The sequence below is a fragment of the Syngnathus leptorhynchus genome, chromosome 5 (genome assembly GCF_054491065.1).
Source record: "Syngnathus leptorhynchus isolate UIUO chromosome 5, UIUO_Slep, whole genome shotgun sequence".
NCBI classification, from domain to species: domain Eukaryota; kingdom Metazoa; phylum Chordata; class Actinopteri; order Syngnathiformes; family Syngnathidae; genus Syngnathus; species Syngnathus leptorhynchus.
The window spans coordinates 12,484,665-12,498,687 of NC_141199.1; the positions used below are offsets into that span (position 1 = coordinate 12,484,665).

At 39.5% G+C, this 14,023-nt stretch overlaps 2 protein-coding genes across 3 annotated transcripts; one reads left to right on the forward strand and one right to left on the reverse strand.

Moving 5' to 3' along the window:
• Positions 1–271: 271 nt before the first annotated feature.
• Positions 272–5,862, reverse strand: fbxo10 (F-box protein 10). Its single transcript, XM_085912528.1, has 11 exons — positions 5,556–5,862; positions 4,681–5,288; positions 3,674–4,465; positions 3,246–3,395; positions 2,732–2,868; positions 2,509–2,579; positions 2,264–2,416; positions 1,827–2,162; positions 1,428–1,738; positions 1,165–1,352; positions 272–1,074 (listed from the first exon to the last, which is right to left on the reverse strand). Exons 2-11 carry the CDS (start codon positions 5,263–5,265, stop codon positions 894–896), a joined length of 2,904 nt encoding a protein of 967 aa, XP_085768654.1. The 5' UTR covers positions 5,266–5,288; positions 5,556–5,862; the 3' UTR covers positions 272–893.
• A 6,334-nt stretch (positions 5,863–12,196) lies between these two features.
• cxcl8a (chemokine (C-X-C motif) ligand 8a) lies at positions 12,197–13,386 on the forward strand. Of its 2 annotated transcripts, XM_085911772.1 has the most exons (4): positions 12,197–12,387; positions 12,509–12,641; positions 12,756–12,842; positions 13,030–13,386. In XM_085911772.1, the coding sequence occupies exons 1-4, from the start codon at positions 12,327–12,329 to the stop codon at positions 13,040–13,042; spliced, it is 294 nt and encodes a 97-aa protein (XP_085767898.1). In that variant the 5' UTR covers positions 12,197–12,326; the 3' UTR covers positions 13,043–13,386. The 2 variants fall into 2 exon arrangements, with proteins under 2 accessions (XP_085767898.1, XP_085767899.1); XM_085911773.1 differs by lacking the exon at positions 13,030–13,386 and having other exon boundaries at positions 12,756–12,846.
• The last annotated feature ends 637 nt before the right edge of the window (positions 13,387–14,023 follow it).

Sequence of the window (14,023 nt, forward strand, 5' to 3'; positions counted from 1 at the left end):
AGTCAATATCATATATTGCACACTCCATGTCTCCTACCCTCTTATCACCTGCTGCGTCTGTGGTTAAAAAAAAAAAATGTATATCCAAAGGCATGAAAAAATTGATTTGGTTGCTGGAGCATAGACTCACAAGAAGATCAGACAGTTATTATGAGAGACGGGAGCAAGAGTTTGGCTTTTTCAGCATATAAAGTTCACCCTCTAGCTACCATTACTTTAAAATATCAAACAAGGCTCAGCTTTATCGCATATTCAACACTGACAGAACAGGAAAAGTTAAAAGAATTTATTTGCATGGAAAAAAAAAAAAAAGACAACATTTTAACTGGACCTTCAGTGTGATTTTGAATATAAAAATTAAGAGACTTCATCCAGACAACACAGTATCCAAGCTCCGAGAACCTTCATGAAGGAAGAACACAACAAAAGCATGGACAAATTAATAAAAAACAAAGCGGTAAACAACGAGTATAAATAATTGAAAATATTTAACGTTTGAAACATGACCAAACAAGACCTTACCACCTGGATAATTGTGCGTTACATGCCATGTTGAAGCAACTGTGACGGTCTCGGTACAACCACAGGGTGAGATTTAATACAGTGATGCTTTGTGATCAAGTCAAAGAAACCACATACAACCACATATTAGTGAAAAAAGTCAACTTTTAAAACTTTTTTTAAAATTTCTCCTCGCCTTTTGTGGAAATTTTTCATCTGGGTTTTTTCAAAGATTTGTTTTCATTAAAAAATATATTTTTTCTCCTCAACATAATTCCGTTATGGATTTTCCTTATTTGGCTCAGCTATTGAGTAATAGTTGGTTTTAATAGCCGGACTTCCACTTTTGGCAAAGTCATCTTAAAATGTTATACTTCTTAAGTTAGTTTTTTTCAGAGGATAGAGCAGAACATGCTGCCACTGTGGCAACCGCTCTCCACAGTGGCGCTGATCCTATTCGTCATGGAGATTCCCAGTCGTGAAGGGTACTGGGAGGAGGAGAGGCCCGAAGGTGAGCTGGTCGGTGGACGAGGGGGAGGGTTTTCCAGTACCCAAGGAGGGACAGATGTACAGCTATAAAAAAAAAGAACAGATAAAAAAAGATTGGCTCAGTACACATGCAGCGTTGGAGACAGTCTGGCACACTGTGGGTTGCTTAGGTACCTGCTATTATGGCTTGAAATACTGTTGTTGCGTAACACACAGCTCTCGTTGCCAGGGTCCAAGTATAAAAGGCTTTTTTTGCCATATGGGTGGCCTTGGAACAGCTGGTTATCGGTGACCACCGCTTTTACTGGTCCCAGTACTGAGATGCCACAATCCAGGGTCGGTTGGATGCGATTGCGCAGCACCTATAAATGACAAGCTGACGGTCATAGAAGTGATGAAAATATTTTTTTTTGATAGATGGTGTCAAAATGTAACACCTTGACATCACCACTTCCAGAGACTTGGATCCCGTAGTTCCAGTTTCCAACCAAGTCGTTCTCTACCATCTGTCCGGACCCGGTGAAGTTGACGCCGTGGCCTTTGTTTTCATATATACCGTTACTACGAAGCTCCGCACGGGCGTCTTTCTTCACGGTAACACCCGCTCGGCCATTTGCAAGAATGCAGTTGGCAACCAGGCGGGTCAGATGACTGCTCTGTAGCACGGAAACGCCATCGCCGTCGTTTTGGTTGACGAGGTTGGCATAAATGTTGAGTGGCTCGCTGGTTTTAATGAAAAGGCCCACGGCTATCAAGAGGGCGAGAGAAGTATGGGGGAAAACATTGAATATTGATATTTAAAAAAAAAATAAAATAAAAGACAGATGTTTATTTACCTCCATTGAAGCTCACGCAATTGCTCTCCACCAGCGCCACACTGATGGAGCGGCGTGCTGCGTGGCGTTCATCCTCACTGTCCAGGTCGCTCTCCCATGCAAAGAGTTCTCCCTCCTCATGTAAATTTTCTTGCTCTTCCCTCCCATCTTCTTCCACCACACCCCTCCTATCACCGCTGTCGTCGGGCGCTAGCCAGTTCCCCTCCCTGGCTTCGATGTTCTCTGGGTCCTTCCTGCAGAACACGGCCACGCCGTACAACCAATTATGGGTGATGTAGTTTCTGAGGAGCTGGGGGAGGCTGGAGGACATAACCCACACACCGCAACTTTTGTTGCCTAATGAGTAGAATGAAAGAAAAAAACAACAATCAAACATTTGACTGTTGACAGAACGACTTGGGCTTTTGATATTGGCATTAAATAAGGGAATAACATACAGTAAACATGATTTCCTTCGATGAGTCCCCGGCCACGCTCTCCCACCACAATGCCATCAGAGTATCCATGACAGATAAAGTTATTCCTCAGGATTGGGTCACCCCCTCTGCGGATGTCCACACCTCCCCATCGATTTTCCTTGATGACATTCTCTGGGATTAAAAATGAAAATGTTTACCAAGTGCTTTACGTTTGTCTCATTGGGGGAAAAGAAAAAAAAAAAGCGCCCCAATCCTAGACGTACCCGTTACCATCCCTCTGCCATTCTCATTTACAGCAATCCCTGCTGCCTGCCCTTGGAAGATGTGGTTCCCACTAAAAGGAAACATGAAGTGAAAAAAAAAAATGAACCCCCAGCCGCCTCAAGTTGACATCTCTAGTCGTTACTATGATCCTTTTGTGATATTTCTTCTCTTTGTGGGCCAATATTTGCATCCTTTGAAAATGCAATGTGGTATTGCACCTACCAGACGACAGGGTTCCCACTGAAGAGTATATACACGCCTGCTTCCTTGTTGTTATAGATTTGGTTGCTCCGAAGTGAGCCCTTTCCATTGCCAAGCACAACAACCCCAGAGCGCAAGCCACTGTGTATTCTGTTACACTAAGGAATTGACAGAGAGAGGAAAAAAAATAGCACAGGGTAAAACAAATCACTTATTTACAAACTAATGCAACCTACTTCATAATTGCCTCTCTAACATGCATGACAGTGTCTTTGCAAAAAAGCTTTTTTTTCTCTTTTTTTAGAATACAACTGATAATACAGATGACGTCAACTGAAATTATTGCAAAAATATCAGTTTGAATGTTTGTCAATTTATACATGAGCTTTTGTTTCGGTATTCCCGTATGACTGCACGGAAGAACAGTCATTTAGGAGTGATAGTTGATTTCATGATATTTATCGTACTTATTCTTCACACTATGAACAACACACAATTGCTTCACTATCTGTGATCGAATCAGTGTGACAGTTACCACAATGATGGGGTTTGCTCCTTTCCTGATGTCCAACCCCGCCTCCCCGTTTGAGTGGATGTCATTTTCGGCGATGAGGCCCTGAGCCGACAGCCGCATAATCACGCCCGATGCTTTGCATTCACACACTTCGTTTTGCAGCATCACTATCTGTAAAAGGTTAACAAGAGAGCTCAGTTCATTGTGTTGTGGGCTACATCCTGAAATGACCTTTAATTCTGCTCTTAGTAGGAATATGAATTAGTTAAGAAGACACAGGGGAACCTCTGAGGTTGATCACTCCTAAGGTTATATCATTTGCATAAAACTTTTTTTTTTTTTTTTTAAACTCAATTACGCATACGATGACAAAACCTAAATACATAATCTGAATAAATTGGAGGTTGTGTTTGACTTCAGAGGTTCCGCTCTGTCATGACCATATTTACTATGGAGTTCTGGATGCATCTGACAGCGTAGTTCAGACAGCGGAAAACGTTGCCCTCCAGTCGAGCTTGTCCGTAATTCGACATATGGACACCTCCCTTCCCGTCCCTGAAGAGACAACGCCGGACGAGACAGCCCAGAGTGGACGACGCAAACATCTGAGCATCTGGGTCCCTTTCTAGTTCCTGCTGAAGGGTAAGTGGTTCCGGAGTTGTGCGTGGGGGATTTGGGGAGGAGGCGGATGGCAAAGAGCCATCTGCACGAGGTTGCAGTAAGTAGGCCAGTCCATGGTTGTCACATGGGATTTTATATTCTGGTGGAAATTTATTTTTGGTCATTCTTGCCTCTTTGTTCTCACCATCCTCACCATCACTCCATCCATCTTCAATCACTGTGCCCTGATCATCTGCTTCTGGTCTATTTTCCTGCTTCCAGTCCTTCCAAGCTGTGTGCTCCTTTTTAACAGTAGCATCAGAACTGGGTCTGCCAGTGGAAATCACTCTGTACGCGCTGGTATTATTGTTCCCACATGACGACAAATTCCTGGCCAGGGCAGCCATATATTTACAAGCCCAGTTCTTTTCGGACACGGGTGAACCTTCCACGGTTACGGAAGCAGTATCGCTCCCGGAGAAGTCACAGCTGTCCAGTAAGCTGAAGGCAACACTGAGCAAATGTACAGAGCTGCCCTTTGAAAAGGAGCAAAAGCGTGCCTGGCAAGTCCCGGGCCCGCGGACTTGCAGCTGAGCCCCCTCGAAGTTGCAGTTATCCAGTTGGACATGACCCCATGATGTCTACAACAAACAAGGGTGGAAAATAAACACAAATTATACAAATATATCACCAACCATTAGTTATCTTTTAAACAAACAAAATTACCCACTAATTACTTTATATTTGAGTCTTTTTTTTTTTTTTAATATTTATTTGTCGGACTTCTGTTTACTTGGGTCATTTAATATTATTCCAAAACAAAAGTTGTGGAGGAAAAAATTAAAATATACCTCACCTTGTAGACCACTGTGGAGAACCAGGGTGGCATAAAAACCAGATTACAAAACCTGGCAGTAGGGCACTGCTGCTCCATGCACGCCAAGAGGGCCACTTGGCCCAGTGTGCCTAGCCCAACCAGCTCCACAGGCACCTTGAGGGCCACTTCAGCCTGCTCTTCATACACTCCCGGATGGAGTACCAATCGGTCATAAGGCCCAGCCACCCCAAGAGCTCCTCGCAAGGTCTCAAATTCAAACCCGGTCCCCACATGCCAAACTTTGCGGTCTTTCCGGCGCCTGAATAAAAGGAGGCAGGCGGTGGATTGGTGCTCAGGTTCATTTTGAGTCCAGGTCCGGGTGGCCAGGGCGTGCTGCTTCAGGGCTTCCCTCCACGATGGAGGCTCAAGGTGAGGCTTACTGGGCCAATTGGGGTGTCGGAACTCGGGGCAGCAGAGGCACAGCTGCCTCCATCGGGTGTTATCAAGAGAGAGGACCAGCTCCCTCCAGGCGCGACACACCTGGCAGCAGCGGCCCAGGTCAGCGAGAGGCAGGTAGGCTAAAATAACCCTCCACAGCTCCACTGGGAGGCTGCCCACCTCCATGACAGCAGGGCCGGCCGGGGGTGCTGCACAAGGAGACACACATGCAAAAACAACACGATTGCACAAGATAAAAAGCTGACGTGAAAATGAGGACAGAAACATTGCAAATATTATGCAAAGATAACAAATAGAACACAAACACTGTTTTCAGGCAAATGCCAAAGTGCGTGTGAGGCTAATCAATCGATTGCTCGGGTAGCCTAGCAAGCTAGTTATAAGTCAATCGCGCTAACTATAAAGTTAACATCTTCAGGTAACGCACGCAGATCGGTTACAAAGTTAAGTCCTACCTTATTTCACCGCTTTGCCATGTTTACACATCGAGTCAACACGATGAGCTCACGGCTCGGAGCCGTCCGCCCTCATGCGGTCTGAGACTACATTGACTCTCGTCAAGCTGCATGCAGAGATCAAAACAAAGCAGACAGGCAGGCTCCTGCCAAAGCGCCATATTAGCAAAATTGGGAACATAACTCTCATTCCTCCTCCTTCACTGGATCAATCCAGGTCAGACTTTTACTAATGTAACCTCTGCCAAGACGAGTGACTGACTGTCACAAGACGGCTACCACCGTACTCTGTATATTCCACCTCCCCTCTCCACAATGCTCAACAGGGGCGTATTACTCGGGGGCTCAAGGCACTTTGGGGGGGCTCGCCACAGCCGTGTACGGCAAAGATGTTGGAAAATAATAATAATAATAATAATATTAACTTAATATGTGAAATTCATATTATTCTCTCATTTCCAAAACTATAGTCCTTAAAATCCTTCTTGAAGAGCATTATAACAAATAAATATAACCTCAAATTAGGAGTTTGCAGGTTTAAAAAATACTTTGTCCATTGGATATTTGGAGAACCTTACCAGAAGGTGGCAATGTCTATCTAAGCAGGATTTTAGCCACTACATCACTTCCTCATCCTTCTATTATTAGATCAAAAACTATTTGTTAAGGTCAAAACAAGCCCGAACATATACTGTTAATTACATTACAGAACACACAGCTATTGTATCTTTTTTTTTTTTATTATTATTTGAGAGTCAGTTGGTGACGTATGCATGAAAAGACAAAAATTCCCACATTCCAAAGTCTTCTCAGAAGTGTGAAAGCTGTTGTAGCTGCACAAGGTGGTGGTGGGAGGCAAATTTGGTTTATTTTTATTATACCCAAAACTATTGCTCAATTTGTGAAATTCATTGCGTGCTTCTCCTCTTGAGCTTTTCCTTTCACCCCCCCTTTGTACTTGTTCATCATTAGCCTGCTTCCTGGAACAATAAACTAGCAGAAACTGCTTCCCATCAGATAGGAGTCTGACTCCTATCGAACTCTGCAAGTCTGCATTGCTTTTTCGTTGACCTTTTAATAGCTTTTCTTTGTAACATTTGAGAACTGGCCTCAACAAGAAGTGTTTAGAGAGCATAATTACAAACAAATACCAGACATTTTTCGAAGTAAAAGAATGCACATTCAAAGCAGTAAGACAGAAGCATATCCTAAAAGAAGTTTGTTTCAGGGCCAACTGAGCCAGGGATTAACGCTGCTAGCCGCAGATTCTGAGGCATCCTCATCTGTCATTTTCCTGGACTGGCTGGATAACCAAATGCAGAGCGACAGACGTCATTGTCAAAGGGGCGCCCGTGACACCCGTGGGTACAAGTGGTATAGAAAATGGATGGATGGATGTTTTTCGGATGGAAAAAGTTTAATTTCATTCTCAATTGAATTATGTCAGACAATAGCTGGAAAAAAATCGGAAAGTCAAACAAAGTCCTGACATAGTAGTTTATTTGACCTGTACCACTGTATCGTGGAGGCTCTATTGAATATACTGTATTTGTCATTTTTCCATTTAGAAGCCTCAAAAGCTTCATGAGTCTCAAATATGATTCATACCTTGGCCACATTTTGTACATTTTTTTTTGAAAGGGTATCATCTGGCCTGAAATGACACAACACATATTCATTTTTTTTTTTTTATATTTGAAAACCTGGAAAAACCTGATCTTATTGGACAGTTTTGAGGGAATACAATCACTTAAATCATTCTAAGGGATCCTGTTTTTTTTTTTTCTTGTTAAAATTCTTTCCAAATATTCATTTAGAACACCAGATATATTGGTAGAAAGTATGAATATATGCAGTATATGGACAGTGTATAAATATTATGATATATTTCCTGCTACGACGCACCTATTTACTAAATTATAATAAAATCTATTGTGTTATTCAGCCGGTGTATGATTCATTTTGAGTGCAATGTTCACATTAAGATAAGATAGCAATAGCACTCTTATAATTTTATTGTGTCAGTTATGATATTCTTAATCACACCAATGTGTGTTCAAATCACTCGATGTGGCCAAATGTTTAAAAGTCTGTGCATATGATTAAGGTATGTTGAGGCATACAAGCTTGTCCCGGCACGAAATTAGACGTCACCATCGACAGTTTTCAACATGTGGAATGCAAGTCGTGCAGTCTGCACAACTGGATCCCACTACCCAAACTCCGAAGGGCCATAAAAGGAGCGTGACTCCTCCTCCAGTTGTTTACCAATCCAAAAACTCAGTGACATCTCCAGAAATTCCCAGAGACTGCTCATCAGCGTTTTATTGAGCTTGTCCTCACTTCCTCATGTTGCCTCACTCTGGGTCCAAAAAAAAAAAGTTAACACATTGTAAGTCTGTGGAATTTATATTGTATTACAATAGGGTGTATATCAGCTCTCACACTGCACAGTAAAGTTTCAGTATCCCTATCAGTTTATCCCTCAAAGGTAAGGAAGGGAAGAAAACGTGAGCAGAAACGTGAGCTCTATGAATCATGTCTGATTTTCCCAGCATGTGGTTTAACCTCATTAGCTCTTTGTATGTAGTATCGGTTACCTTCCCAGTACCTTCCCCTGCACAAATCATACTGTTGTTAAACGTCTTCCGTCCATGACTTTCTCCTTAGTGTAAAATGGTCTGTTGTGGTATTTACGATTGTGATATGCACTGAAAAAAAGTCATGCCGAGCCAACTGCAGCGGCAAAGACATTTTATATTGTACATTACCATTAGCATGCACTCAAGACCTTATTTTGCATGCAGAAACTAAAACGTTAGTGCAGACCACAAAATAAATATGCATCATTTTTAGCATTAGAAAAATCCAATGCTAAAAGCTTAGGAAGATTTGAATGTCTCTAATTGCACGTACAAATAGCTGAAGACATAATCATAACAAAACATTGCAGTTTGATTACAAACAACATGCCGCTCAAACCCCGGTTCCGAAATAACCGGAGAAATATGCTGTGTGACATTCTGCCTGCGGGGGACTAATCAACATTTTTATGTCATCTTCACTCCAGACATGCTCACACATGAGGAGGTCGAGGTCATGGTGATAGCACAGGAGCAAGTAGAGTAGAGCAACTAATTATTTGATCATATTTTAACATACAAAGTTTGTGTTCTCAGTATTTGGACCATTTGTATTGTGTAACGTTCCCTCTTCAATTCAGGTTTTAATGCAGTGACCTCAATTTCTTATGACATTTTAAAAAAGTACTACTTTTAAAATTTAAATTTAAATCACGGGCCAGAAGCAGGGCAATTGACTATGGGCAACAGGAAAACAAACAAACCAGCAAATAAATAAATAAATAAATAAATAAATAAATAAATAAATACAATTTAGAAGGTTTTTCCACCTTTAATCACTGTTATAGCTGAAATAAATGTAAATGTATTTTTGTATAAATAGTATTTTTGAAGTTTTTTCCCCATCTTAAGTGACTGTTATCGCTGAAATAAATTTAAAGGTTGTATTATTTAGAGTGTGAATTTTCATTTTTCAGTTTCTGTGCCAGTGTAATAGTGTCTTGAAGAGCTGCCACAAAATGAAAAACTGGTATCGAAATTCAACCCTCATAGTTCCAAAAGAGAAATAAAACTCAAATGTCTACTCATGTCTACTTGTGTAATAATTTACTCCAACAGGCAGACAAATATTAACTTTATTCCCGTAAAGTGTTTTATATGATGAGCCATGTTTATGGGACAAATATCTGTGAGTCTCACATGTTTACCATTATTAAGTGCCTTTTTTCTGTAATGGAAAAGTTTTGGCCTAAGTCAACAGGAAGTTTTGGTCAGCATCACGTTCCCAAATGGAATGTCACAATGAGTGTGTGAGTTGTTGAAATAAAATTCACCTTATGTTTTAACACTTCTAAGCAAGAAATAATAAAATCAATAATTGTTATGCCCACTGGATTATAAGAATTAGAGAAGAGCATTAGAATGGGCTTCTTTAGGTTAATGTCGCACAAAATACCTCAAGAACAGTGAAATTATTATGTTCAAATAAGTTCATTTCCTTTGCATGAAACTTTCATGTTAACTTCCTCTGTTATCATTTAGCTATTTCACATCAAATAAGGAAGCAACAACATTTTCTCTTCCCTTTTCTTTTTTATTTAACCGCGTCTTCATTTTTTATTTTTTTTTGTCTGTGAGCCACTGATAAATGCGCCACCATTGCAAAAGTTGCGTCACACTTCCTGTTGCCGCATGACTGATGACTGTGAGCTGACGCGTCTCAGCTTGCCGAGTTTACGTCAGATCTCACCTGCTATGTTTTTTTGTCATGTACAACTGATGACAATTTTTGAACTCATTGTGCCTTCAGGGAAACTTTTACTTTTTTTGTGATGCACAGCCATTATCATCAGCCAACAGCTTTATTGTGTCATCATATTTCTATTGTCATTATTCTATTGTCATTTAACTGAACTTTTCATTCTACGTGCATTCATGTTTACAATATTGATTGAAATAAAATTCAACCTCACAATCTGAAGTGAATATTATGATACAACTTTATTGCAAATATTTGAAGTACAAATAATTTGAATTTCAATGAAAACTATTATTTTAAATAGTATGATGGTAGATGGCAAGTATTTTTGTTTTGTTTTGTTTTGTTTTGTTTTCATAGCTCCTCAGCTGTTATAGCAGTGGAAATTTACCAAAATAAAGTAAGCAAATAAAGCAGATACGTTTGCAGATTGAAAGGCATTATAATTTAATGGAAATATTTCAATGCATTTAAGTTAACCTGTTAAAGATCTTGTAGTGAAGAGCAGTTTTGTGACTTTTCAAAAATATAATATTGTCTCAAACAATATATCATATAGCTATATGCTGGCAAAATAATTCAATTTTAATCCATATTCAAGACAAAGTTAGGCAGGTTTATTTAGCACATTTCATACATGAGGCAACTCAATGTCCTGCCCAAGGTGACATGGAAAAAAATAACAAATTTGCGTTCTCTCACAAAATAATTTGTGTTCCCTCATAATAACTGTGTTCCTTCACAAAAAAAAAGTTCATTCCATCACAATGAAATGATTGCAATGGAATAAAAATCTTTCTGAGATAATGCAATTGTTATGAGGATTGCCATTTTTTGCAATGGAAGGTGAAGTGTTTTTTCTCTTCCATGTAACCTTATGAACTCTATAAAATCTAATAAGATTTTTCTTCAATTGTGTTTTTCTCTTTTCTTTCTTCTTAGTCGTTCTTTTGGAATAAGCATAGCAGTAATGCTCTCGAAATCCAAAGAAAAAGCAAAACACAGTTAATCCTTTGGATTTGACCTGCAAGTGTTTATCAGTTTCAGAATTTAATGTTTTAAAGATGTGTTTAATTTAGGAAGTTTGACTGATTGCACAATGAAGGAATCTCCCATAAAATTCATCCATTCGTATAGCGGTTGTCATTACTAGAGCTGCGGGGGAGCTGGCGCCTATCCCATCTCATTTTGGAGGCGTACACCCTCGACTGTCGGCCAGCCAAAATAAATTCAAAACTATAAATAATTTATCAATAGTATTTTATCCACTTATTTTTTATTGTAAAAGCTACTGTTTGAATTTTATGAACATGAATCTAGAAAAGCATCTAAATACAATAAAGATCTCCTAATAGTTCATAAAGTGCTGAATGCACAAATTCTTACAGAGTCATACAACACTATAATATTGCATTTCTTACCTGCATCACATTCCAAAGAAAGTAGGACAATGGTAACAAAAGCCTAAGAAAGTTGCAGGGGGGCTCAAATAACACTGCTTCAAAAGACTTTGTATGGTAAACAGATCATTGTTATCTGGTAATATCAGTATTAAGGTTCTGATGCTGGGGGACGGTATAATGAGTTGTGTGGATTAATAAAGATGGCAGATTTAACAGATTACACTTTTGTACAATCTTGAAGACTCCAAGTGCACAATGAAATGAATATAAAAGCAAAAAAAGTGGATTTTCCATGACACATCTTTAAAGGTAATTGTTGTTTTTTTGTTGACGAGCAAACAAAGGGAGACCCGACCGACCCTCAATTTGTCTCGGTAGCATATTCACATGAGTGTAATGTGAATCTTTTAGAATGAATATTTATTATAATAGCTGACTGTATCAAATGACCACTTGGTAGCATATTCACATGAGTGTAATGTGAATCTTTATGAAATGAATATTTATTATAATAGCTGACTGTATCAGATGACCGCTTGCCTTCTCATATCAAGCATATGTTGATTGATATGTCACCTGTGAATCAGGTAGTAGTTGATCAAATTGTAAGGTGTCAAATATGTTGAACATTCCAATCACGTTGCTGGATATTACAATATTCCCGTCATTGTGTTTTCAAAATGTAATTTTTTTTTTTTTATCAGTGACAAATACTGATCCGTGAGTATGCCTCATACATTTAACATATCAGATGAATTACCTTCCTTGCCCCACATGTTGTAAATTCCCGCTCAACTGCCAACAATCCCAGTTTGCGCAACATCTGCATGGGAGGTGACTCATGCGAGTCTCTATAAAAGGAGGAACTCTCCTCTTCAGCACTACATTCGAACAGCAGAGCTCAAAGCAACTGAGAAAGCTAGAGAAAGCAAAAAGACGACAAGTCAACAGTCTCAGTGACATTTTTGAACGGCAACTTCTTCATTTTAAAGTTTGAGCTATCGTGCTTTTTGAGAACAACAAAAAGATGAACAAAGTGATCCTCAGTGCTATGGTGGTCCTTCTGGCTACAGTGGCTTTCAGCGAAGGTAAACTTGCTTTGTGGAACCGTTATAATTGCATGTTTAGACTTGTCACTCTATGCAGATTGGAAATTTATGAGCATCTCAACAATTGGATTTAAGCCCATTCTCTCTTGTTTCCTTGCAGGCATGACTCTGAGAAGTTTGGGAGTCGAGCTGCACTGCCGCTGCTTCCAGACAGAGAGCAGACCCATCGGACGCCACATCGAAAAAGTGGAGCTGATTCCTGCCAACTCTCACTGCGGGGTGGTCGAGATCATGTAAGAAGTTTTTCCAAGTTTTGTTGCCAAGGTGACCTTTCACCTATGGAACAACCTAGTTGGTCACTCTCCATCTGAGTGTGCTTGTTCTGAAGGCAAATGTCTTTCTTGCAGTGCTACAATTAAAAAGACTGGCAAGGAGGTGTGCCTTGACCCTGAGGCTTCCTGGGTGAAGAAAGTCATTGAGAGGATCCTCAACAAGTAAGTTCAAGTCAAACTACTTTGACCATTAAGGTTCATACCATAACCCCTGCATGAGTGCCAATAAGAGTTGTCACAAAAATGCAGTCACAGAGTAAATTTGGAAAGCTAAAACTAGAAGACACCACTGTAGTTTCAATGTAAACTGAATTAAAAGTTAAGCAAATCCTTTTTCTCTTTCCTGCAGCAAAAGACGCTGAACAACTGTGCAATGGGGGAACGAATACTCCACGAGCCCGTTTTACAAAACTTGGTAGCAAAAAGTGTTTATCTGATCAAGATAATGTTTATCTTATTGAAAAACAGAGGAAAGCAACTTACTTGAGCAGCTGTTGAAGCTATCAACAGACAAATTATGTTTGTATCAAACATATTTATTTTCAAATGCACACTCCCAGTCTGTGTTGCAGCCTCTAAAGTGGAGCTGAACTGTTACTATTCTTATTGCTTTAACTTATGATTAACATATTTAAAGTATTTATCTATTTGAATATTTGAAGTTTTATCTATTTGAATACAATTGTTGTATTTTTTTATGCACCCAGTTGATGAATAAAAGATTTTTTATTTAAAATTTCTCTTTTTACTCATTATCGAATTCCACTTAGCGCAAACATTTATTTGAAAAGATGATATGGTGTAAATTAGACCTGAATTCACCTGATAACATCCATTGATGCCTTTAAGTTGGATCCTGTAAACCCAAAGTTGCTCTCAAGTCTTTTCAAATGAATATCAATTTTAATCTACGGTAATCTCTTTATATGATGAACGCTCTTCATTAAATGAATAGGATTGAGAACGCATGGGAATAAAAAAAACTTTATATGGAAAAAAATATAAAATTGCGAACATGCTGAAATAGAATATAGGACTATTTTAACATAATAGTAGCACACAATAGCAGGGTATCTGATCACGAATGTCTATTATACAATTCTGATAGCGGTTACTACAGCTCTCGACTTCACCCCTATTGCCAGTGTTGCGCGTGGCCACTAGAGGGCGTAATTGTAAAGTACAGTATCTGGGAATGGTTGGTATAATATGATAAATTGTAATGTATCAAACATCTGCTTCAGCCCTCAATCCATTTATTTGTAGCATTTCAGCCCTTCAACAGCCTCTTTCCGCATTTGTAATGAATTTTATTTCATCTCCTTTTCCTTTGTTGTGGTGTT

What these genes read in the sequence shown, in the direction of transcription:
- fbxo10 (XM_085912528.1), bottom strand. Translation starts at nt 5,265, where the DNA reads ATGGAGGTGGGCAGCCTCCCAGTGGAGCTGTGGAGGGTTATTTTAGCC. An exon ending in TCTCCACAGTGGTCTACAAG is followed by an intron (nt 4,466 to 4,680) that starts GTGAGGTATATT and finishes TGTTTGTTGTAG; the next exon opens with ACATCATGGGGTCATGTCCA. An exon ending in TTGCGTGAGCTTCAATGGAG is followed by an intron (nt 1,739 to 1,826) that starts GTAAATAAACAT and finishes CCCTCTTGATAG; the next exon opens with CCGTGGGCCTTTTCATTAAA.
- cxcl8a (XM_085911772.1), top strand. Translation starts at nt 12,327, where the DNA reads ATGAACAAAGTGATCCTCAGTGCTATGGTGGTCCTTCTGGCTACAGTG. An exon ending in TACAGTGGCTTTCAGCGAAG is followed by an intron (nt 12,388 to 12,508) that starts GTAAACTTGCTT and finishes GTTTCCTTGCAG; the next exon opens with GCATGACTCTGAGAAGTTTG. An exon ending in TGCGGGGTGGTCGAGATCAT is followed by an intron (nt 12,642 to 12,755) that starts GTAAGAAGTTTT and finishes TCTTTCTTGCAG; the next exon opens with TGCTACAATTAAAAAGACTG.